The sequence below is a fragment of the Cannabis sativa genome, chromosome 7, assembly GCF_029168945.1.
Source record: "Cannabis sativa cultivar Pink pepper isolate KNU-18-1 chromosome 7, ASM2916894v1, whole genome shotgun sequence".
Classification (NCBI taxonomy): Eukaryota; Viridiplantae; Streptophyta; class Magnoliopsida; order Rosales; family Cannabaceae; genus Cannabis; species Cannabis sativa.
In genome coordinates, this window is record NC_083607.1 from 61,391,960 (window position 1) to 61,414,925 (window position 22,966).

The 22,966-nt window shown below is 29.4% G+C and overlaps 1 protein-coding gene and 3 long non-coding RNA genes across 6 annotated transcripts; 3 read left to right on the forward strand and 1 right to left on the reverse strand.

Moving 5' to 3' along the window:
- The first annotated feature begins 760 nt into the window (after positions 1-760).
- LOC115696799 (GDSL esterase/lipase At1g29660) lies at positions 761-22,923 on the forward strand. 3 transcript variants are annotated; one of them, XM_061101639.1, is made up of 5 exons: positions 761-1,058; positions 1,995-2,119; positions 2,243-2,473; positions 21,632-21,872; positions 22,514-22,923. In XM_061101639.1, the coding sequence occupies exons 1-5, from the start codon at positions 797-799 to the stop codon at positions 22,732-22,734; spliced, it is 1,080 nt and encodes a 359-aa protein (XP_060957622.1). In that variant the 5' UTR covers positions 761-796; the 3' UTR covers positions 22,735-22,923. The 3 variants fall into 3 exon arrangements, with proteins under 3 accessions (XP_060957622.1, XP_060957623.1, XP_060957621.1); XM_061101638.1 differs by lacking the exons at positions 761-1,058; positions 1,995-2,119; positions 2,243-2,473 and adding exons at positions 18,129-18,435; positions 20,152-20,276; positions 20,400-20,630; XM_061101640.1 differs by lacking the exons at positions 761-1,058; positions 1,995-2,119; positions 2,243-2,473 and adding exons at positions 18,124-18,435; positions 20,152-20,276.
- Positions 1,975-20,137, reverse strand: LOC133029153 (uncharacterized). The gene is made up of 2 exons (XR_009683345.1): positions 19,275-20,137; positions 1,975-2,105 (listed from the first exon to the last, which is right to left on the reverse strand). It is a non-coding gene; the product is annotated as an uncharacterized LOC133029153 (long non-coding RNA).
- On the forward strand, positions 3,706-5,043 carry LOC133039932 (uncharacterized). The gene is made up of 2 exons (XR_009688881.1): positions 3,706-3,884; positions 4,753-5,043. It is a non-coding gene; the product is annotated as an uncharacterized LOC133039932 (long non-coding RNA).
- Positions 15,503-16,840, forward strand: LOC133029152 (uncharacterized). Its single transcript, XR_009683344.1, has 2 exons — positions 15,503-15,681; positions 16,550-16,840. It is a non-coding gene; the product is annotated as an uncharacterized LOC133029152 (long non-coding RNA).
- Positions 22,924-22,966: the final 43 nt, after the last annotated feature.

Consider the following 22,966-nt stretch of genomic DNA (forward strand, 5'->3'; position numbering starts at 1 on the left):
ATTAATTAATATATCTTGAATATATAAACCACATATACTTTAGCCTCATGCATGTGCACAACCACCTTATTAACTTAATTAGTTCATAATCATTAGTCAACATCTAACGATATATATTACCTAATTAAATAACACTTTAAGCACCCCACAAAATTGATAGAGAATTGCTTTATTTTTTTAAATATATATATACATGTTATAATTATAATTTATACTAATTATTTAAGTATATAACTTTGTATTGTTTTCATCAACAAAAAGTCGTATTATACATGTAGGGCCATTATTATTATATGAGTTTTTCTCGGCTAAATCATCTCAACTATTGTTTCATTTGTACTTAATAAATTTTTTAAGTTTAACTTTTAAGAGTAAAACCTTCCAAACTATCGAACTGTTAGCAAATTAAATGTATACAACCATGAATTGTTTATGTGTACAATCTTGTACACACTTAATATTATTATTTTAAAATTAAATAAAATTATAAAAAATATTTAAAAAATATTATAAATTTTAAATAATAATATTAAATGTAACAATATTAACATGTCACGTATATATATAAGAGTGGACATAAGCAATTCATATTTCTAGTTTACTGTGAAAAATAAATTACACATGTATAGGAGTGGACCAAAACTAATGATAGTTTTCCAATGATTACAATTTCTTTTTTCTTCTAATTTTGGTTAATTAATTTAGATATACATCATGATCATCACCTATATAAACCATATAAAATATATGCATGATACCATATCATATAATTAAGTAAGTATAAATTAAGAAAGACATGATGTGCTTCCAATTTGTGATATTTAAATTTTTTATGTTGTTATTGATCATATTTTTACATAATCATAATTATTATGGTGTTAATGGAGATCCACAAGTAGAATGTTTTTTCATATTTGGTGATTCTTTATCTGATAGTGGAAATAACAATAATCTTAAAACATTTTCTAAGGCTAATTACAAACCTTATGGGATTGATTTTCCTAAAGCTACTCCAACAGGCAGGTTTACCAATGGTCAGACTGTGGTTGATATACTTGGTATGTATATATAAATTTTTTTTATATTAAATGCATGTGTATATAATTATATTTATTTTGTGTTAGAATGTATATATCTTGGTTCTTGGGAATTATGAGGTTTATTCATTTAGAATAATTTCAAAAAAAAAAATACAATAACAACAAAAAAAATTATAAAAATACGTACAATTGTACGGAATTTTAAATATTTTTACGATTTTATTTATAGAAAATATGGTCTTTAGATACATTTTTATATTGTACTCTTGTTAATTTGTTGTTCATTTTTATTTTTTTTATTTTGTTTGGATGTTGTATATTTTTCTGTTACTTTATATAGTTTTTTTGTTGTTTTCGTGTTATTTTGTAAAATTTTCTTGTTGTTTTCGTGCTATTTTGTAAAATTTTCTTGTTGTTTTCGTGTTATTTTATAAAACATTGTAAAAGTATAATAAAAAAAATCTTTGAATGTATAAATGTAAAAATTTTATAAAAAATAGTACTTTATGTAATTATCCTTTTTTTCTTTTTGACCAACAAGAATTATGAGGTTGTTTTTTCTTGAAATATAGTGAGCCATATAGAAAAAAAAAATAATTTTGGGCTCTTGCTTAAAAAAAAATGTATCATTTTTTAAAATTACTAAAAGAATTAGTAATATTTTTTAAAAAAAAATTGGGCCCTTCAACTATAGGTGGGTTTCAGGCACAGACCTAGTTCACCTATGTCTTGAATCAGGCCTGAGTAACTCTTATTATTAAAGGGTGTGATATTAATAATGTCCAGAATTAGGGTTGAGTAATTCAAATTAAATCTATTCATCATGAACAACTCTAATATACATGAATTATTTATTTACAAATATAATTAATATATAATTATATTACTAAGAACTATTCTATATATTTAAATATCAACTAATTATTTATATATATATATATATTATTATTAAAGGTCAACTTTTAGGGTTTGATGAATTTATACCACCTTTTGCTAATACCACCGGCTATGACATACTCAAAGGTGTAAACTATGCATCAGGATCAGCTGGAATTCTCCCACAATCTGGAAAATATTTGGTACATAATTCATGAGTATACATATTATTATGATAATAATATTTATAAAATTTGAATTAATTTTTATTATTATTAAATTCATAAAACCACTCTAACTTATTAATTTTGTTATTTTCTACACAGGGTGATTGTATTAGCTTGAATAAACAAGTAGATAACCACCAAATTACAATCTCAAAAATAAAAAATAGAGTAAAAAATGATTACTTAAAGAAGTGCTTATATCATATTACAATAGGCACTAATGACTACATTGCAAACTATTTATTGCCTAAATTTTATAATACAAGTCATTTGTATACACCTCAACAATATGCTGAGCTTCTCATCCAAAAATATGAAGATCAAATTTTGGTAAGTTTGTTAATTAATTTTCATTATATTATCTTCTTTCATTTCATTTACACTTAACTATATACTATATTTTATATATATATATATAAATTTATATATAGTGTTTATATTATTTGGCTCCTATATATTTTTGTTTAATTTTAGGATGAACATTTTTTTATTATTATTATTTTTAAAAAAAATATACATTTTTTTACTTCAAATAGTTTAAAATTAATCATGTCTTGAAACTAGCTAGATTTCATCAAAATTAAATATTTTTCAAAATAAAAATAAAAATTATAAATATTTATTAGCATATTTACTATAAGAGAAAATTATAAATTTTATGGTTTTTTATACAAACTGTGCAAAATATAGTTTTTTTTAAAAAAAAAAAATATATATATATTTTATAGAAAAAAATTAAAAAAAAAAAGTTAAAAAAAAATATATAACCAGTTACTTTATTGTAATATCCAGATTAAAAAATGTAATATCCAGATTAAAATAGTATTTAATTTTTTTATTTTTTTTTTGGATATTAATTGAGCGAGGATAATTATCTTGTTTCTTTGTGTTGTTAGTGAGTTGATATTATTGCTTAGAGTAGTTGTACCAATTTTCTAGAGAGTTAAAGTTGTATTAACTACGAAAGTAAAATATTATGGTATTTTTACAGAGTAAGTAATCGTTTAATTAAAGCCCAATATGAAGGTCCATTAGGGTTTTATAATATATTTAGTGAGTTTAATTAATTAATGTTAAAAATTCGTAGGTTTGGATAAATTCGCAGGATTAAAAACTGTTTTACTAAAACGATCATATCTGGAGTTCTAGAGCTCGGATTGAGGTGATTTCAGTGGCGTTGGAAAGATAATTCAAAGATCTATCAATTATGTAGAAATAGATTTATCGTAATTTTAACTTTATTGGGGTCAAAATTAGGTTACAAAGTGACGACCTGTTAAGTTTAGTATAGAAACCCTAAGTTTTAAAATTTAAATTTAAAACTTATATCTAACAAATAAGATTTTTATTTAATTATTCTATTTAGAGTTAAATTAGCATCAGATTATAGGGGTTATTTTATTATTTTCTTTTATAGATTTAATTAGATTATAAAACCTAAATCTATCACATTCTTGATACGTAATATGCAGAGTCTCTAACCCTAAGAAAAATAAAACTCAATCTCAATCTCTTTCTTTCAAATTTCGAATACAATTCTGTATATGACACTCATAAAATCCTATATCCTACAAGTTATCCATCTCGCTACCTATCAAAGATTTATAATTTTCCTTCTTGTTTCATTCTCTTCGCCAAACAACACTCATGATTTTCATCAACATAACATTGAGATCATCATCACCATTCTAATAATTTGAGATTTCAAGATCTAGCACTGATTAAGAAGAGTCGTCAAGAGGTAAGAGAGTTCTTCCACTTATTGTTGTGAACTTTTAGGTTAAACTATGAAATCTCGTTTTTATTTTTTTCTGAAAATTATTGTCTTAGTAAAATAGTCATATCTCTCTCAATATTGATCCGTTTCCAGCGATTTTTATATCGTTAGAAAGCTTGTTCGATGATCTAAAATTTTTATCAAGAAACTATTCACCAGTTCGGTGATATTCTATGTCGAAAATTATCATCTTTCTGATGTTGTTGTAAATCGTTTTTTTCATATTCCCAGAAAAAGTACTTTCACTTAAAATACCATAACTCTCTCAATTCTTGTCCATTTTTAATGATCTATATATGGTTTCAAAGCTTATTCAATTTTCCATAAGTTTCATGAAGAAACATTTCGTGAATTCGGAGTTATACTATGTCGAAAAGTTAGTTTCCTTCTGTATCATGTAATTCGTTTCTTGAATCTTGTTCTTCCAAAACTGTTTTGGTAAAATTGTAATATCTCTTTGAATATAATTCCAATTTCAGAGATTTTGGTATCATTGGAAAGGGAATTTAATTTCCTAAAACTTTCATGAAGATGTTATCTTCTAGTTCTGAACCTTTCAATACAAAAAGTTTGTATTTTTGCTAAGTCGTATAATTCGTTACTCCATATTCCTTCTCAGAAATAGTTTCAGTAAAACAATCATAGCTCTCTCAGTTTTAATCCATTTTTAATGATCTTTATATCGTTGGAAAGATAATGGAATTTCCTATAATTTTTATGAAGACAACTTTTACTGAATTAGTGTAGTTGTTGGTCAAAAATAGTAATCTTTCTGCTGTACTGTAAGAGTACGAATTTTAATATTAGGGCATTGACCCATGTCTTATTATAGGTAGTAGTGACGAGATAACAACTCTTAAGCAGCGGGATTTGAGGTATTAGACATGGAAGTATGTATAGTGAGCAGGGTCAGTTCTGGTACGTATACTGTGAGCGGCTACGGGCGGACAAACGATCTAGAACGTCGGTGGTGCCTTAGTTTTATTTTAAGCAGTTGATAAATCTAACACAGTGGAAATGCATTATTTAAAATTATTTACTTACTGTATCTTGTTTTACAAATGAAGGATCCTTCTCTGTTGCATTTTGATTTTTTTTAAAATCCACTGTTGTATTTAAATTATTTTTTTTTATCTTTTCAAATTATGCATGAAAATAGTATTTTTGTAAAATAAGGCAAAATACTGGGGCGTTACAGTTGGTATCAGAGCCGATCGTCCGTTAGCCCGAAGGATACTCACGGTATACATACAGAAGACTGAAAAAGATCCCTCTCACTATTATGTAAGTGTTAGTTTTAATTTTCTTGGTATTGCCATTAATAGTCTTATAGGTGATACATATAATTAGAGCCTCATCTTAGGTGGTGCTTAGAGACATCAATAGTACCCTCTATCTCTTATGATTGATTACACTTTTTAGGAAGAAGATGTATAGGTTTATATTTCTTTATTGTCTTGAATTGAACTAGGAAGGACCGTGTTCCTTTCTTGAAAATTTAGAATAAATTATAATAGGAGTTCATAAGACTTTATTTGATAAATAGAATATTACTAGTTAAGCTTGACAACATTAAGTTTAGATATGTACATAGAATCTTCTCTTCCAATAATTGAACTCTTTTGTTTCTTTTAAATCAACCTTTCTTGTAAACATGAAACTAGAAGATCAGTTAGAATCAATGTGAAAGGAACGACCAATAGAGGTGGGGGCTAAGGATGTGTGTTCCGCTGACCCACAAATGGTTGATGTTCCAGAGAACCCAATAATAGTTAAGGCTAACGATCTAATAGAGGTATTGGAAGGACTACGAGCATGACTAAGACAATTTGTTGAAGAGTTTTCACAGGCTCAGCAAAATATCACCAACACTAGTAGTGGAACTTGAAGCACATAATGAAATGTACCAATAGCCAACTAAGTACCGCCGCATATATTTTCACCTATCTATGAATGGTTGAAGAAGCAAATCTCTACACCTAGCCATGAATGGAAGCCCAACATATAGGAAGTAGGGATGACTTAGAATAGCGTACGCTATACTGCATCGGGGACAGTATAATTTACGAAACTTACTTATTAAGAAGGATGAAATAATAGATCTTTAAGGAGAAGGTACTATCTTGTTGGATATTCTATAAGTTACACACTCTTAAGTTAGATGGTAAGAAGTATGAGTACTGTATGCAAAGACATTGGAGATAAGTATGTTATAGAAATGAGTCAGGAGAGGACGATGCCATCATATAGAAAGGAGTGCGGTGTGCTGAATAGAATCCAAAATGAGAAGTTAGAAAGAGACATGATAAAATTACTAGAGGTAATAACTTATGAAGGTATCTTAAACACTAAGAGATAAGCAGAGCATCAACAAATATTAGATTACCGAAGGAAAGTTGTAAACTTTAAACTCAAGGTCATCTACTTGGTGGAGGAGATAACAGAGAAAAATGTGTATGGTTTCGACAGAGACATTTTCAAAGGAGAAAGACAAAAAAGTCCGTGCACGGCTAACAATTTGGGTACAACATGAATGAGAGACAACTAAGAGGGTGACTACTCGGAATTGATCACAACTACACAACTAAGAGATTGTGGATGCAGCTTTGTGGCAGGTGTACAACAAACAACTATAGAGAGTAGATCGCAAATTCATAACTTGAGAAAGAGGAGGAATTAGCATTCAAGGGTGACATCCCTAGATTCCAAATACTCACTGATACAACAATAATGGTGTGGAGTATAGCTCAATGAGAAAATGTTAGGAAAGCCTCACTTAGAGACAGGAGAAAAGTGAGACACAATTAGGACCAAAGTAACATATATTGAAGAATGTCATGGCATGTCAAGGACTATACAAGTTTTTGATAAGTGTTGGGATTAGAAAATACACTCATGCAACATAAAGGAATTCAAGGCACAACGTAAGCAAAGGATACTACAATCCAATTACGACTTATATTATGGGCAATAGTATAAGTATGTTGGAGTGTCATCTAATGAGAAACTAAGAGGAAAACTCACAAAGTTCAGCCGAAAAGAGATGGTGTTTCTAGGTCCTATAATGCCCGAGAAGAAAATGACTATGGATTTGTCAAAAGCTAAAATTGTTAAGAGCAAAAAAAAAAAAAATATTAGATATTTTTCTCAATCTAAAAAGCCAGTAATAGAGATCTTTGGAAGGACTCTCTCAAGCTGACAATAACTAACTTATTGCACACTACTAAGTCTTGTCCAATTGAAAGTGCAAAAGTTAGAAGAAGAAAAAAAAACAAGATAGGTATTGATAATTTGGTGGCGTTTGGATGTAAAATGAGACGCTTGAACGAATTATTGACTTGTGCTTAAAGGTAGTATGGGAAGTAAGAATAAAAAATTCCTGACTAAGGAATTATAAATAGTGAGTCTCCAGTAATAAATCAAATACAAGTAGGGGTATAGGAGGTATAATAGTGATGGACAGAGTAAGGTCTGTTCGGCATAGTTTGCAAATTATATATATATAGTATCCTTACCCTGATAACTTGGATGATCAATACATTATGAGATTGGTATGGTTGACTTATTGTTAAAAGTCAACAAATAATAAATAGTTGGGCTACGATAAACTATGGTAGGATTGAACTTATTTTAAAGGGGTTATTAGTGTGCTTTCTATGTTTTAATACATATATGTTATAGTCTTAAGTAAATAATCAGTATTGGAATGTATGTTTAAGAGATTTGGAAGATTTAGAGGTACAATTAAGAAGTTGAGATATATATATATATTTTTTTTTGGTGAATTAAAGAAGGCTACAATATACAGGGCATGAATATGGCTGGAATAATCAATGCTATGATAAGTATGAAATTATGTGATACCTTAGATGGCTAGTATATTAGAAGAAGCAATCATTGAACATAACTATCAGAATCTATCGGCATTACGATTCAAAGTTCACCACTATAGCAAGATAATACCAAAGTAGATAAAAGTTAGTATAGAAAACTAGCTAATCTCATAATCAAGTCAACTTGATTGAAGGGGGTAATGGAGGACCAAGCACCATAGGAGAGATTAGCAAAGAAAATACAATATAGTGATACAAGAAAGAGACTACAAAAGGAACCGACAGTGGTTACCTAGGAAAATGGGAAGGCGTGACAAGTGCAATGAATACATGGATAAAGGATATCAAGAGGTGAATGTTAGACAAAAAGGTGGTCGAAATGGATCATTAAATATTTATATATAGAAGACCTTTTAAAGAGCTTAAATGTTTATTTCCAAGTGTCATGGAACAAGTGTCTATCGATGAGTGGGTAACACCTATGAAATTGAAAGAATGACATTGTAGCCTTATAGTAGAAAATCAAGTAGAGAAGTAAGATTTTTATAGGTAATAACATTCAACTAAAGAATGGGAATGATTAAAGACAAGTTTGCATAAGGTCTTCTACCCTACTCTTTGTGTTTGTTATTTTGTATTGTATAATGTGTTCTCAAGTGACATGTAAGGATGTTCATTTAGAGAATAATTAGTGTTACTTTAAATGGCATGTAAGGATGCTCATAGAAGAATAAATAGTTTCACTCTTAATGGCATGTAAGGATGATCATAAGAGAAAGAAAAACTTTTCATATATTACGAGCATGTGATTGCAAAACTTAGTATTTAAAGCATGTATATGTAAGTTATTATGATGGAGTACATTTTGGTATTTAAGTAATGTATAGAGAAATAATAATACTTAATTAAGTTGTGTATATTTTATGTGTTATGGATTGACCGATAAGACATAGGTTAAATGCATGTTTATCGGGTCCATATATATGGTAGATAATGAGGTAATGCAGTAAGTGGTGAAAGACATGACAACTCAACACCCCGAGTGTTGGTAAGTTAAATTTCGAGGACGAAATTTCTTTTAAGGAGGGTAGAATGTAATATCCAGATTAAAATAGTATTTAATTTTTTATTTTTTTTTTGGATATTAATTGAGCGAGGATAATTATCTTGTTTCTTTGTGTTGTTAGTGAGTTGATATTATTGCTTAGAGTAGTTGTACCAATTTTCTAGAGAGTTAAAGTTGTATTAACTACGAAAGTAAAATATTATGGTATTTTTACAGAGTAAGTAATCGTTTAATTAAAGCCCAATATGAAGGTCCATTAGGGTTTTATAATATATTTAGTGAGTTTAATTAATTAATGTTAAAAATTCGTAGGTTTGGATAAATTCGCAGGATTAAAAACTGTTTTACTAAAACGATCATATCTGGAGTTCTAGAGCTCGGATTGAGGTGATTTCAGTGGCGTTGGAAAGATAATTCAAAGATCTATCAATTATGTAGAAATAGATTTATCGTAATTTTAACTTTATTGGGGTCAAAATTAGGTTACAAAGTGACGACCTGTTAAGTTTAGTATAGAAACCCTAAGTTTTAAAATTTAAATTTAAAACTTATATCTAACAAATAAGATTTTTATTTAATTATTCTATTTAGAGTTAAATTAGCATCAGATTATAGGGGTTATTTTATTATTTTCTTTTATAGATTTAATTAGATTATAAAACCTAAATCTATCACATTCTTGATACGTAATATGCAGAGTCTCTAACCCTAAGAAAAATAAAACTCAATCTCAATCTCTTTCTTTCACTCGAATACAATTCTTAGAGAGGACACTCATAAAATCCTATATCCTACAAGTTATCCATCTCGCTACCTATCAAAGATTTATAATTTTCCTTCTTGTTTCATTCTCTTCGCCAAACAACACTCATGATTTTCATCAACATAACATTGAGATCATCATCACCATTCTAATAATTTGAGATTTCAAGATCTAGCACTGATTAAGAAGAGTCGTCAAGAGGTAAGAGAGTTCTTCCACTTATTGTTGTGAACTTTTAGGTTAAACTATGAAATCTCGTTTTTATTTTTTTCTGAAAATTATTGTCTTAGTAAAATAGTCATATCTCTCTCAATATTGATCCGTTTCCAGCGATTTTTATATCGTTAGAAAGCTTGTTCGATGATCTAAAATTTTTATCAAGAAACTATTCACCAGTTCGGTGATATTCTATGTCGAAAATTATCATCTTTCTGATGTTGTTGTAAATCGTTTTTTTCATATTCCCAGAAAAAGTACTTTCACTTAAAATACCATAACTCTCTCAATTCTTGTCCATTTTTAATGATCTATATATGGTTTCAAAGCTTATTCAATTTTCCATAAGTTTCATGAAGAAACATTTCGTGAATTCGGAGTTATACTATGTCGAAAAGTTAGTTTCCTTCTGTATCATGTAATTCGTTTCTTGAATCTTGTTCTTCCAAAACTGTTTTGGTAAAATTGTAATATCTCTTTGAATATAATTCCAATTTCAGAGATTTTGGTATCATTGGAAAGGGAATTTAATTTCCTAAAACTTTCATGAAGATGTTATCTTCTAGTTCTGAACCTTTCAATACAAAAAGTTTGTATTTTTGCTAAGTCGTATAATTCGTTACTCCATATTCCTTCTCAGAAATAGTTTCAGTAAAACAATCATAGCTCTCTCAGTTTTAATCCATTTTTAATGATCTTTATATCGTTGGAAAGATAATGGAATTTCCTATAATTTTTATGAAGACAACTTTTACTGAATTAGTGTAGTTGTTGGTCAAAAATAGTAATCTTTCTGCTGTACTGTAAGAGTACGAATTTTAATATTAGGGCATTGACCCATGTCTTATTATAGGTAGTAGTGACGAGATAACAACTCTTAAGCAGCGGGATTTGAGGTATTAGACATGGAAGTATGTATAGTGAGCAGTGGTCAGCGGTACGTATACTGTGAGCGGCTACGGGCGGACAAACGATCTAGAACGTCGGTGGTGCCTTAGTTTTATTTTAAGCGCTTGATAAATCTAACACGGTGGAAATGCATTATTTAAAATTATTTACTTATCGTATCTTGTTTTACAAATGAAGGATCCTTCTCTCGTTGCATTTTGATTTTTTTTAAAATCCATCGTTGTATTTAAATTATTTTTTATCTTTTCAAATTATGCATGAAAATAGTATTTTTGTAAAATAAGGCAAAATACGGGCGTTACATTGTATCGAGCCGATCGTCCGTTAGCCCGAAGGATACTCACGGTATACATACAGAAGACTGAAAAAGATCCCTCTCACTATTATGTAAGTGTTAGTTTTAATTTTCTTGGTATTGCCATTAATAGTCTTATATGTGATACATATAATTAGAGCCTCATCTTAGGTGGTGCTTAGAGACATCAATAGTACCCTCTATCTCTTATGATTGATTACACTTTTTAGGAAGAAGATGTATAGGTTTATATTTCTTTATTGTCTTGAATTGAACTAGGAAGGACCGTGTTCCTTTCTTGAAAATTTAGAATAAATTATAATAGGAGTTCATAAGACTTTATTTGATAAATAGAATATTACTAGTTAAGCTTGACAACATTAAGTTTAGATATGTACATAGAATCTTCTCTTCCAATAATTGAACTCTTTTGTTTCTTTTAAATCAACCTTTCTTGTAAACATGAAACTAGAAGATCAGTTAGAATCAATGTGAAAGGAACGACCAATAGAGGTGGGGGCTAAGGATGTGTGTTCCGCTGACCCACAAATGGTTGATGTTCCAGAGAACCCAATAATAGTTAAGGCTAACGATCTAATAGAGGTATTGGAAGGACTACGAGCATGACTAAGACAATTTGTTGAAGAGTTTTCACAGGCTCAGCAAAATATCACCAACACTAGTAGTGGAACTTGAAGCACATAATGAAATGTACCAATAGCCAACTAAGTACCGACGCATATATTTTCACCTATCTATGAATGGTTGAAGAAGCGGTCTCTACACCTAGCCATGAATGGAAGCCCAACATATAGGAAGTAGGGATGACTTAGAATAGCAGACGCTATACTGCATCGGGACAAGTATAATTTACGAAACTTACTTATTAAGAAGGATGAAATAATAGATCTTTAAGGAGAAGGTACTATCTTGTTGGATATTCTATAAGTTACACACTCTTAAGTTAGATGGTAAGAAGTATGAGTACTGTATGCAAAGACATTGGAGATAAGTATGTTATAGAAATGAGTCGGGGAGAGGACGATGCCATCATATAGAAAGGAGTGCGGTGTCTTGAATAGAATCCAAAATGAGAAGTTAGAAAGAGACATGATAAAATTACTAGAGGTAATAACTTATGAAGGTATCTTAAACACTAAGAGATAAGCAGAGCATCAACAAATATTAGATTACCGAAGGAAAGTTGTAAACTTTAAACTCAAGGTCATCTACTTGGTGGAGGAGATAACAGAGAAAAATGTGTATGGTTTCGACAGAGACATTTTCAAAGGAGAAAGACAAAAAAAAGTCCAGGCACGGCTAACAATTTGGGTACAACATGAATGAGAGACAACTAAGAGGGTGACTACTCGGAATTGATCACAACTACACAACTAAGAGATTGTGGATGCAGCTTTGTGGCAGGTGTACAACAAACAACTATAGAGAGTAGATCGCAAATTCATAACTTGAGAAAGAGGAGGAATTAGCATTCAAGGGTGACATCCCTAGATTCCAAATACTCACTGATACAACAATAATGGTGTGGAGTATAGCTCAATGAGAAAATGTTAGGAAAGCCTCACTTAGAGACAGGAGAAAAGTGAGACACAATTAGGACCAAAGTAACATATATTGAAGAATGTCATGGCATGTCAAGGACTATACAAGTTTTTGATAAGTGTTGGGATTAGAAAATACACTCATGCAACATAAAGGAATTCAAGGCACAACGTAAGCAAAGGATACTACAATCCAATTACGACTTATATTATGGGCAATAGTATAAGTATGTTGGAGTGTCATCTAATGAGAAACTAAGAGGAAAACTCACAAAGTTCAGCCCTGCTGAAAAGAGATGGTGTTTCTAGGTCCTATAATGCCCGAGAAGAAAATGACTATGGATTTGTCAAAAGCTAAAATTGTTAAGAGCAAAAAAAAAAAATATTAGATATTTTTCTCAATCTAAAAAGCCAGTAATAGAGATCTTTGGAAGGACTCTCTCAAGCTGACAATAACTAACTTATTGCACACTACTAAGTCTTGTCCAATTGAAAGTGCAAAAGTTAGAAGAAGAAAAAAACAAGATAGGTATTGATAATTTGGTGGCGTTTGGATGTAAAATGAGACGCTTGAACGAATTATTGACTTGTGCTTAAAGGTAGTATGGGAAGTAAGAATAAAAAATTCCTGACTAAGGAATTATAAATAGTGAGTCTCCAGTAATAAATCAAATACAAGTAGGGGTATAGGAGGTATAATAGTGATGGACAGAGTAAGGTCTGTTCGGCATAGTTTGCAAATTATATATATATAGTATCCTTACCCTGATAACTTGGATGATCAATACATTATGAGATTGGTATGGTTGACTTATTGTTAAAAGTCAACAAATAATAAATAGTTGGGCTACGATAAACTATGGTAGGATTGAACTTATTTTAAAGGGGTTATTAGTGTGCTTTCTATGTTTTAATACATATATGTTATAGTCTTAAGTAAATAATCAGTATTGGAATGTATGTTTAAGAGATTTGGAAGATTTAGAGGTACAATTAAGAAGTTGAGATATATATATATATATTTTTTTTGGTGAATTAAAGAAGGCTACAATATACAGGGCATGAATATGGCTGGAATAATCAATGCTATGATAAGTATGAAATTATGTGATACCTTAGATGGCTAGTATATTAGAAGAAGCAATCATTGAACATAACTATCAGAATCTATCGGCATTACAGATTCAAAGTTCACCACTATAGCAAGATAATACCAAAGTAGATAAAAGTTAGTATAGAAAACTAGCTAATCTCATAATCAAGTCAACTTGATTGAAGGGGGTAATGGAGGACCAAGCACCATAGGAGAGATTAGCAAAGAAAATACAATATAGTGATACAAGAAAGAGACTACAAAAGGAACCGACAGTGGTTACCTAGGAAAATGGGAAGGCGTGACAAGTGCAATGAATACATGGATAAAGGATATCAAGAGGTGAATGTTAGACAAAAAGGTGGTCGAAATGGATCATTAAATATTTATATATAGAAGACCTTTTAAAGAGCTTAAATGTTTATTTCCAAGTGTCATGGAACAAGTGTCTATCGATGAGTGGGTAACACCTATGAAATTGAAAGAATGACATTGTAGCCTTATAGTAGAAAATCAAGTAGAGAAGTAAGATTTTTATAGGTAATAACATTCAACTAAAGAATGGGAATGATTAAAGACAAGTTTGCATAAGGTCTTCTACCCTACTCTTTGTGTTTGTTATTTTGTATTGTATAATGTGTTCTCAAGTGACATGTAAGGATGTTCATTTAGAGAATAATTAGTGTTACTTTAAATGGCATGTAAGGATGCTCATAGAAGAATAAATAGTTTCACTCTTAATGGCATGTAAGGATGATCATAAGAGAAAGAAAAACTTTTCATATATTACGAGCATGTGATTGCAAAACTTAGTATTTAAAGCATGTATATGTAAGTTATTATGATGGAGTACATTTTGGTATTTAAGTAATGTATAGAGAAATAATAATACTTAATTAAGTTGTGTATATTTTATGTGTTATGGATTGACCGATAAGACATAGGTTAAATGCATGTTTATCGGGTCCATATATATGGTAGATAATGAGGTAATGCAGTAAGTGGTGAAAGACATGACAACTCAACACCCCGAGTGTTGGTAAGTTAAATTTCGAGGACGAAATTTCTTTTAAGGAGGGTAGAATGTAATATCCAGATTAAAATAGTATTTAATTTTTTATTTTTTTTTTGGATATTAATTGAGCGAGGATAATTATCTTGTTTCTTTGTGTTGTTAGTGAGTTGATATTATTGCTTAGAGTAGTTGTACCAATTTTCTAGAGAGTTAAAGTTGTATTAACTACGAAAGTAAAATATTATGGTATTTTTACAGAGTAAGTAATCGTTTAATTAAAGCCCAATATGAAGGTCCATTAGGGTTTTATAATATATTTAGTGAGTTTAATTAATTAATGTTAAAAATTCGTAGGTTTGGATAAATTCGCAGGATTAAAAACTGTTTTACTAAAACGATCATATCTGGAGTTCTAGAGCTCGGATTGAGGTGATTTCAGTGGCGTTGGAAAGATAATTCAAAGATCTATCAATTATGTAGAAATAGATTTATCGTAATTTTAACTTTATTGGGGTCAAAATTAGGTTACAAAGTGACGACCTGTTAAGTTTAGTATAGAAACCCTAAGTTTTAAAATTTAAATTTAAAACTTATATCTAACAAATAAGATTTTTATTTAATTATTCTATTTAGAGTTAAATTAGCATCAGATTATAGGGGTTATTTTATTATTTTCTTTTATAGATTTAATTAGATTATAAAACCTAAATCTATCACATTCTTGATACGTAATATGCGTAGTCTCTAACCCTAAGAAAAATAAAACTCAATCTCAATCTCTTTCTTTCAAATTTCGAATACAATTCTTGTATATGACACTCATAAAATCCTATATCCTACAAGTTATCCATCTCGCTACCTATCAAAGATTTATAATTTTCCTTCTTGTTTCATTCTCTTCGCCAAACAACACTCATGATTTTCATCAACATAACATTGAGATCATCATCACCATTCTAATAATTTGAGATTTCAAGATCTAGCACTGATTAAGAAGAGTCGTCAAGAGGTAAGAGAGTTCTTCCACTTATTGTTGTGAACTTTTAGGTTAAACTATGAAATCTCGTTTTTATTTTTTTCTGAAAATTATTGTCTTAGTAAAATAGTCATATCTCTCTCAATATTGATCCGTTTCCAGCGATTTTTATATCGTTAGAAAGCTTGTTCGATGATCTAAAATTTTTATCAAGAAACTATTCACCAGTTCGGTGATATTCTATGTCGAAAATTATCATCTTTCTGATGTTGTTGTAAATCGTTTTTTTCATATTCCCAGAAAAAGTACTTTCACTTAAAATACCATAACTCTCTCAATTCTTGTCCATTTTTAATGATCTATATATGGTTTCAAAGCTTATTCAATTTTCCATAAGTTTCATGAAGAAACATTTCGTGAATTCGGAGTTATACTATGTCGAAAAGTTAGTTTCCTTCTGTATCATGTAATTCGTTTCTTGAATCTTGTTCTTCCAAAACTGTTTTGGTAAAATTGTAATATCTCTTTGAATATAATTCCAATTTCAGAGATTTTGGTATCATTGGAAAGGGAATTTAATTTCCTAAAACTTTCATGAAGATGTTATCTTCTAGTTCTGAACCTTTCAATACAAAAAGTTTGTATTTTTGCTAAGTCGTATAATTCGTTACTCCATATTCCTTCTCAGAAATAGTTTCAGTAAAACAATCATAGCTCTCTCAGTTTTAATCCATTTTTAATGATCTTTATATCGTTGGAAAGATAATGGAATTTCCTATAATTTTTATGAAGACAACTTTTACTGAATTAGTGTAGTTGTTGGTCAAAAATAGTAATCTTTCTGCTGTACTGTAAGAGTACGAATTTTAATATTAGGGCCTTGACCCATGTCTTATTATAGGTAGTAGTGACGAGATAACAACTCTTAAGCAGCGGGATTTGAGGTATTAGACATGGAAGTATGTATAGTGAGCAGGGTCAGTTCTGGTACGTATACTGTGAGCGGCTACGGGCGGACAAACGATCTAGAACGTCGGTGGTGCCTTAGTTTTATTTTAAGCAGTTGATAAATCTAACACAGTGGAAATGCATTATTTAAAATTATTTACTTACTGTATCTTGTTTTACAAATGAAGGATCCTTCTCTGTTGCATTTTGATTTTTTTTAAAATCCACTGTTGTATTTAAATTATTTTTTTTTATCTTTATAAATCACGGGACTACTGACTGTCACAATCACCTCTCCTCCCTTACGAGGTCTGACATCCTCGTTACTCACACTTCGGACTAGGTTAAGACTCTGATACTATTTGTAACATCCCTGCTCCAAGTCTCCATTAGGCCTTCCCTCAAAGACTTATGGTTCTTATACACGGGTATGCCACTTTGGTTGCATCATGGAATGACGACTAGCCCTGCAAACCAACATAAGTTTTTTCAGTGTACTTTGTCCTCACTTGCATGCTTTGGGAAAACTTCCTAGGAGGTCACCCATCCTCTAAGTCAAGCACACTTAACTTTAAAATTCTTAAATGATGGACTACCAAAAAGAAGATACATCTTACTGATATAATCTAGCCATTCAAACTCTCTTCAACTGTATAGTACCATATCTACGCAGTCTTAGAATCATCGTACTTGACCTTCTCCACGTGATGTGGGAGTGCATATCTTACTCAGTATTTCACCTCACAAATCACAAGATTACTGACTGTCACAGCTACGGATGCAACATAAGCATATTAATTATAATAATTAGTTGACCTCAATTTTTCACAATTAAATTATTTCTCTCTCAATAAAATTCCCACTTAAACTAACAAGAAAACGTAATAGTAGTCTAAAAACAAAGGCAAGTGGTAGTGAGTTTGAGGAAAAATCAACTTATTAATTAATGTTGAATATATAATTTAGCCTCATGCATGTGCATAACTACATTAAGGGGGAACTTTTTGGATTATTTTTGAGTTGACTTGATTATATAACTCGTGTATTAATTAAATTAGTTATTTTTAGATTGATACGCCTAATTTAAAAATAACACGATAATGACTTATTTAAAAATATCCACTTTTATATTTATTACATGTAAAGTGTATTATGTTAGTCAAAATAATAATATCCACAAATATTTTTAAACATTTGAGGCACCCCACAAAATTGATTGATTTTTTTAAAATAATTTTGACTGTACTTATTAATACCAATTAAGTATATAATTTTTTTTTCTTCAATAAAAATTCACACTCCATTGTTTCCCAACATCTAGAAGCATATCCAAGCTATTGAGTAGTTATAATAAAACTCTAGACAAGACTAATTAATTAAGCTTACATTTATAGACCATTTGACTTTAAAAGAGTGTACCAATACTAATTGAGTAATTAATTTTCAATAGTCACAATTTTTGAGTTATTGTTTAATTTGATTAATTAATTTAGGTATATATATATATATATATACATTATCATGACCTATCTATAAATTAAGCACATATATAGTATGAAAATTAAGATCAAGTGATGAAATTAGTTATGGTGGTATTGATGATGATCATATTGTTACATGATCATAATTATGGTGTTAATGGAGATTCACAACCACAAGTACCATGCTTATACATATTTGGTGATTCTTTATCTGATAATGGAAATAACAACAAGCTTCCAACATTGAGTAAGGCTAATTACAAACCTTATGAGATTGACTTCTCTAATCCTAATGCTAATTATGCTATTAGTCCAACCGGTAGGTTCACCAATGGCCGGACTACCATTGATATAATTGGTATGTATTATATATATTATGAATTTAGTTCTTTCATTATATTAAATTATATGTTTGTATTTTGTTAAATAAAGTATGTTGATTCTTAGGTTGAAAATTATGATGAAGCTTGTGACTCTATGCTCACCCTTGCCCTAGGGCATTCCCCGACGACTGGGATGAGGATAGAGAATCTTCATTGGAGTGCCTAATTTCAATGAAGAATCGTGTATCTAAATAAATAGTAATAATAATAATTTAAAAAAAAAAATTAAAAAGTATTCATTGAATTGGAATTGGTTCAAACCAATTTCGATTAAAAGGGTTGTTGAAATGGATTTGAAGATGCAATAATAGCAAATTGAGGAAGGATATGTATATATATATATATATATATATATATATATATATATATATCTTAGCTCTAAGTGCTTGTCAAGAGTTTGAACTTTATGGGAAATTGAAGTTCCAATGTGAAGAGTTTTGTAAAGTTTGTCCAAATGGTTGTAGGAATTAGAGTTCAAAGCCTAGATATAAACAATAGGAAAAAAGATAGAATATGTTTACTACAAAATGTACAAATCGACTGAAAAACTTCTTTTAATGGTTCACAAAATTGTCAACTATGTGGGTGCCATAAAATAGAGAAAGAAGCTATTAATGTCCCTTAGTTTCCATCAGAAATAAACAATCAACTTTGTGTTTTTTGACCTAAGCCACCAAAGCTTGGAAATTTGGTAGCCTTTTGACACCCCCAACAATTCTAGGAAATAACATTCATTGGGACAGAGGGGGCTTGATAAGGGTCACCTCCTCGCCCAATTAAAAATTTTAATCAACATGAATTTCAATAAACATACCTCCCTGATCTCGAGCATTGTCCTCGACATCCCCTCAAGCTAACTCAAAGGGTATACTCGACAGGGGAACACTTTTTCTGGCCAAACGTCCCTGACTAGATTTGGACTTTGTTCCACTCTTTTAAGAGCCTTTTCCCCTAACCTTGTTGCTTCTAGCATTTAGAAATAAGGATCATGGAGATTGTTTCCAAGGAAGCGAAAGAAATTGGTTTCTCAGTGACTATTACTGTGCCTGAAAAGCTCTATATTTTCCTCTTGTAAGGGAAAACCCTCACCATCCACCAAAACTTGGACATGACTAGGCTCTTCCATTGAGAGAATAAAAAGAAGAAGAAAAGAATTACCAATTAACAATGCTATCACTATTGGAAAACCAACATCTCACTCATGGGAGAAAGCCAGAAAAATTGGTCATATATATACATAAATTCTTGTACTACAAAAAAACAGTTACCTTTAGTGACAATATTTTAGTTACAACATAATTTTTTTTGTGACTAAATGTGACTATTAGTCACAACAAAAAATTATTTGTAACTAAAACATAGTATTTAGATACAAATTATCACTAATTTACTTTTAGTCACAACAAGCATATATCGTGACTAAAAACACATTTAGTCACAATAAATTGTAATTTTGGTGACTAATACCTTTAGCCACGTACCTTTTAGTCACAATATAAGAATTTAATGATTTATAATTGATCACGACTTTTTTACTTTTAGTCACAAATTTTATGATTAAAAGTAAAAATTTTTGTAGTGTAGTGTACGATATGCATGTTTTTAATTAGGTAATACATATTCAATACATCTATATATATACATTTACAATATCAACTAATATTTATATATATTTATTTTTTTGTCACAAGGTCAACTTTTAGGGTTTGATGATTTCATACCACCCTTTGCCAATACTACTGGCTATGACATAGTCAAAGGTGTAAACTATGCATCTGGAGGTTGTGGAATTCTTCCAGAATCAGGCAAATATTTGGTATATTTCTTATTTTAATTCAATAAATACATTAATATAAAAAAACAAAATTTTCAAATATTTTTTTTTTAATATTTTTCAATTCATAAAATTACCCCAACTTATTTACTTTATTTTTTACAGGGTGAATGTATTAGCCTGGACAAACAAATAGACAACCACCAAATTACAATCTCAAAAATAAAAAATAAAACAAAAAATGATTACTTAAAGAAGTGCTTATATCATATTACAATAGGAAATAATGACTACCTTCAAAACTACTTACTCCCTACAATTTATAATACAAGTCATCTTTTTACTCCTCAACAATTTGCTGAGCTTCTCATCCAAAAATATGAAGATCAAGTTTTGGTAAGTTATGGCTTTTTTTTAAAAAAAAAAAAATCATTCGATCATTGTAAGAACAAAAAAAATTCTTTTATGTTAGAATATCAGTATATTAATTGTGTCGGTTGAAAAACTGTCGTATATTCTTCCAATAGAAAATTAGGAATCGTTCCTTGAACATTAGTGGGCCAAAGAAAAAAATTTGCATCCTCAACAAGATATATAGTATTTTTCAAAATCAGTAGAAAATATAGAATAAGTTGAGTAATACTTCTTTTTTATCCATTAATCAAAAATACCTTCATATTATATTTCATTAAAATCTACCCACTTTTATGAGTGGGTTGCTTAATATACTCTTGCCCTCTACTTAAATGTAGCACATGATTTATATTAATCTAAAGGGTATAATGGAGACATTATTTATAAAAGTGGATATATTTTAAAGAATACAGAAATGAAGGTAAAAATGAAAACAAATAAAATAAAGTAGGTATACAATGCAATTTTCACAAAAAATATAAGTGAATTTTTAAAAGGATAATTTTTTTGGGCCATTGGGTTAGGTGGGCCCACTACAAAAAGAAAATACATTTAGTGACAAATTTTTAATCACAACATATATTTGACTTTTAGTCACAACAAAAAAATACTTGTGGTTAAAATATAGTATTTCGATACAAGTTATCACTAATTTAATTTTAGTCACAACAAATTATAATTTTTGTAACTAATACTTTTAGCCACGTAACTTTTGGCCACAACATAAGAATGATCATTTATAATTAATTAGTCACAACTTTTTTACTTTTAGTTACGAATTTTATTGTGACTAAAAGTAATATATTTTTATAGTAACTTTAAACACAGGATTAACCTACTTATGCCCAATATCGCACTTGACTATGACATACATAAGTTTTGTTAGTTCTTACTGGTTAACAATCTGCATGAAGATTAATTATATTATCTTTGGCTTATATTAATTTTTGTAATTAGTTAATTAATAATTGATAATTTTACAGAGATTGTACAGTAATTCTAGTGCAAGGAAGGTTGCTCTTGTTGGATTAGGGCAACTAGGATCAACTCCAGCAGTTATTGCTTTATATGGAATAAATGGTATAACAAAAGTCAACCAAAAAGTTCAACTCTTCAACCAAAATCTCATATCACTTGTTCATAAACTTAATACCAAATTTAGTGATGCTAAATTTATTTATGTCAACAATTATGGAATACAATCTGGTGATCTTTCTTCTCTTGGTAAATATCTCTACCCTTAATCTCTTTTTAATAATACATTTAAAATAGAAGTATTTATGTTTTTGATATATAGAGAAAATCATAACCCATTTTTGAAGGTTCACATTACAGTTATGGTAGGTATTTTGTTACTTATTTTTGAAAATATTTGAATAATTTACTATACTAAAAAATAATATTCAAATTGATCAATTAATGCATGCAGAATCTAAATATTCATGTATTATAAATTTTATTCCACTTCCAATTCTTATATTAATCAGAAAAAGATTTTTACTATTAATTTACAACTACAACTAAAAATTTACACTGTCGAATTTATAATAAAAGAGCTCTTTTTATTTCATTTTGCAAAAATAGATGAAGTTTGGTCTATGTAAGAAAAAATAAGTACACATAAACTAAATGTTTGAACTCTACTTTCAATATATAGTAAATTATTCAATTTTTTTTTTTAAATCGGGTGGAATGTGTCTATAACTACAATGTAAAAAGTCATATAAAAATTTTGAGTTATAATTTTTCTAAATGCTAAAACTAGAGGTATCTCTAAATAGGACTACAAAATCTTTACTCTAGAATTTTCTTATTATTAATACCTTTATTATATTTTGAAATTTAGTTGTAATTTTATTTTTCAGGACTCACTAACGTATCCGAAAGTTGTTGTGAAACAAATAATATTGGTTTATGTATTCCTTCAAGTACTACATGTGATAACAGAACATCGTACGTGTTCTGGGATGAATTCCACACAACTGAAACCCTAAACAAATTTACTGCTAACAGATCGTATACTTCTCTTCATGCTTCAGACAATTATCCTATTGATATCAAACATCTTGCTCAACTACAATTTTAAAACATCTTCAAAAGAGTACTATAGAAGTTCTACATTAATATTAAAGGCTTTGTCAAATTGACCACAAGATATGGTATGAGTTAATTTAACACATAATAAATTTTATCTATTTCATTTACTCTTAATACACTCTAATTGATACATCAATTGAAATTTTACCAGCAATATAATAAGGTAGCGCTTTATGAATAATTAACGATATGTTATAATAGTTCTCTCATTTATCTAAGCT